Source organism: Sinocyclocheilus rhinocerous, unplaced genomic scaffold, assembly GCF_001515625.1.
Source record: "Sinocyclocheilus rhinocerous isolate Xijiao unplaced genomic scaffold, SAMN03320098_v1.1 scaffold2105, whole genome shotgun sequence".
Taxonomy (NCBI): Eukaryota; Metazoa; Chordata; class Actinopteri; order Cypriniformes; family Cyprinidae; genus Sinocyclocheilus; species Sinocyclocheilus rhinocerous.
This window is the reverse complement of record NW_015653477.1, coordinates 10,767-13,736: the sequence shown is the minus strand read 5'-3', so window position 1 is coordinate 13,736 and position 2,970 is coordinate 10,767. Positions and strand designations below refer to the sequence as shown.

At 37.0% G+C, this 2,970-nt stretch overlaps 1 protein-coding gene across 1 annotated transcript; it reads right to left on the bottom strand.

Annotated features, from left to right (window-relative positions):
• Positions 1–1,136: 1,136 nt before the first annotated feature.
• On the bottom strand, positions 1,137–1,817 carry LOC107716242 (GTPase IMAP family member 7). Its single transcript, XM_016522625.1, has one exon. It carries the CDS (start codon positions 1,815–1,817, stop codon positions 1,137–1,139), a length of 681 nt encoding a protein of 226 aa, XP_016378111.1.
• Between the last annotated feature and the right edge of the window lie 1,153 nt (positions 1,818–2,970).

Genomic DNA, 2,970 nt, shown 5'->3' with positions numbered 1-2,970 from the left:
CAAACACCCCTGATTCCGATCATTAGCTCATTAGACTCCAAGACCTGAAATGGGTGTCAGACAAAGGAGAGACACAAAATATGCAGTGTTGGGGGGCCTCCAGGAACATGGTTGGGAACCACTGACATAGTGGTTTATCTGGCGTGTGTGTGTTGTTTTTTATTTATTTTATTTTCATGTTTATTAATTTGTGTTTTTACTTTTGCCAAATAATAAAGTTATAAATAAAGTGCTTTGAAATGCTTGGACACAGTTCCAGGTTGGGGTCTGGTTTGGTTGGTGAGAACTTGTATGGCAGCATATTTGCCATATTAAACCATTCATATGCATGCTCACATTCTTGAGATTTATTCAGACAAATACAGATTGAAAAAGGCAACTTGAAGTTAAAAAAAACAGAATTTAATTCCACTGACTTTTGGAAAAGCATGCAGCTCAGTTTATTTTCATTCATTTTACTAGGTGACATTACAGAGAATATAAAAAGAGAAAATGTCTTGTGAATGATATTAAACGAAAAAGAAAAAACATATTTAAATGGTTAGGCTGAATTAGCATGGCATTCAATATTACATTAGATCAGTCAATAATAATACAGAGACTCAATTCAACAGGAAAAAAGTAAACAGTAAAATTTAGAGACCATCAAAACATTCCGTTTTTCTTATCCACCTTATTGTAAATGTAATGTGTCCGGCTTCCGGTCTCATCCGCCTCAAGCTATTTTTAGCTGTATGTTTTGCTGGTTGATATTGAAAACTAATGTGTCTTACTGTTACTTTAATGTATTATCTTAACTATGAACACACTGGTTTGTAATGCAAACAGTTTTACCATTTACTGCACTTTGTTATTCTTCTCGTTATTTCCCTACCGTGGCTAATGAACCAGTAGTCTCGCACATTCACAGAAAACGGCTTAATTCTGTGTTGAAAAATAAGGTGGATATAATGAATTATGTACAATGTATCAGCTCAGTTATAATTCTTTGAAATATTCTTGTCAGGCAGAAAATAATCAAGTCTTAAAATAACATAACTGTATCTTGTACAATTCCACTATTCCTGATCTGGAAAGTGTACTCATCAATACGCTGTTGCTGTTTCTGCTGTTAATCCTCTCTTTCCTGCATCTTTCTACTTCCTCTTAATCTTTTCTTGGGCTGCTTTATACATGTCATTAGTGTAGGGATTTCCTCCATTAAACTTTACCATTTTTTCTATCATTTTCAGCAGTTCCATGACCTGATCTCGATTATCTCTCTCCTCATTGTTGAATGAGTGATATCTGCCATAGCATGTCTGAATTAGCTGTTGTAGCTCAGTGCTTTTGCTGATATATTCCTCTACAGGTTTACCATCCAGTTCATCAGCATGAGTGAACAGAACGATGGTGTACTTTACAGCATGTTCTCCAAAGTTCTCCTGAATCCATTTTACAGCATTTTTCTCCTCCTCTGTGAATTTCACACCTAATCTCAAAACCAGCAGGAACACATGAGGACCAGGAGCGGACAGATTCATACACTTCTCTATTAAAGTCTGTAGTTCTGTATTACTGATTGAAGTGTCGAACAAGCCAGGAGAGTCAGTAACTGATAGAGGTTGTCCACCAACAATTGCTTCTTTTTTCTCACAGGTCATTGAAGCTGACATCAGAGAGTTTTTCACTGTAAATTCATCTCTGCCCAGGACTGTGTTTCCTGAAGCGCTCTTTCCAGATCCAGTTTTACCCAGCAACACAATCCTCAGATCTGTTACAATGTGAAAAAATTGTAAGAGTTGTAATGAGTTTTGACTAGGGATGTGCAATATCATGATTTTTGATCGTGGATGATTAAAATGTCTCCACGATTGTAATGAGGGGTCAACGGAGTGAGGATCCATGTGCAGCTTTATTAAAAGAAGCGTAGTAATACAGGCAGGATAAATCACCACCCAGTGGGCACCTTGATATCAATTGATATCATTTTGACGTCAAATGTTAGTCAAGACTTAATCAAGATGCTGTATAATATAATTTTAAGGTCAGTTTGGACAGCAATTTCTTCCAGTGGTAATTGGGTGAAAATATGAAGTTAATACTAACACTGAAATTGGTTTAATGTATATGCAGGCCAATGTGTTTGACATTCAGTTTACATCTAATTTATGTCATGGTTTAGATGTCAAATTGATGTCATATTGAAATCACATTGACATCAGTGATTTGTGTTTGATTGATATTTATTGCATAATATAAATTCTTTGTCAGCCTGATTAAGTTTAAGTAGCATTTTCTCTTAACTGGGGCCTCAGACACTATCGATTTGCCACAGCTCCTTTTGAAATGTGTCCCAGATGATGTTCAAAAGACCTGATATTGACATAAAACATTGACGTCAAATATCCAAATCAGACTGACGTCAGAAACTTGATGTCCACACACTCATGTCCTTTCTAATGCCCATTCAAGGACAAAGCTTTCTCTGCTGTTTAACTCCACACCTGTAGATGGCACTATGTTAGTAGTAACGGGGAGCCTCTGCTTCAAAAGCATTGACAATCCTAAAACGAACCGTGTCTTGTGTCCAGCTCAGGTTCTGTCACTTATTCTCAGGTGGGTAAATGTCATGTATTGTAAAACAAGTTATCTTGGGTAACTGTTAACACTTACCAGAATGTGTTTCAATAAAATATGACTTTGTGCTATGACTATTTCTGGTAGTTTTTGTGTGTATGCAGGGCTGTACCACATGGTAGGAAAAAATGCTTTGATTACATTTCCCACTGTAGCACGTATGCGACACAGTTTAGAATGTGTGTGACACACAACCGCTTGTTTGTGTGTGAGGTTAATCCATGGTACAGTGCTATTTCACTTGGTAGTTACACTTCATTTTGCAGTTAAAACTCGTTTCCCGGCTACACCTTATCTAGAGCCCTAGGAGTTCTGCGATGCAGACAACACGGAAGGAACCACGGAATCCAT

Bases quoted from the DNA above. Each gene is read 5' to 3' on its own strand.
- LOC107716242 (XM_016522625.1), bottom strand. From the start codon at position 1,817: ATGATATTGCACATCCCTAGTCAAAACTCATTACAACTCTTACAATTT.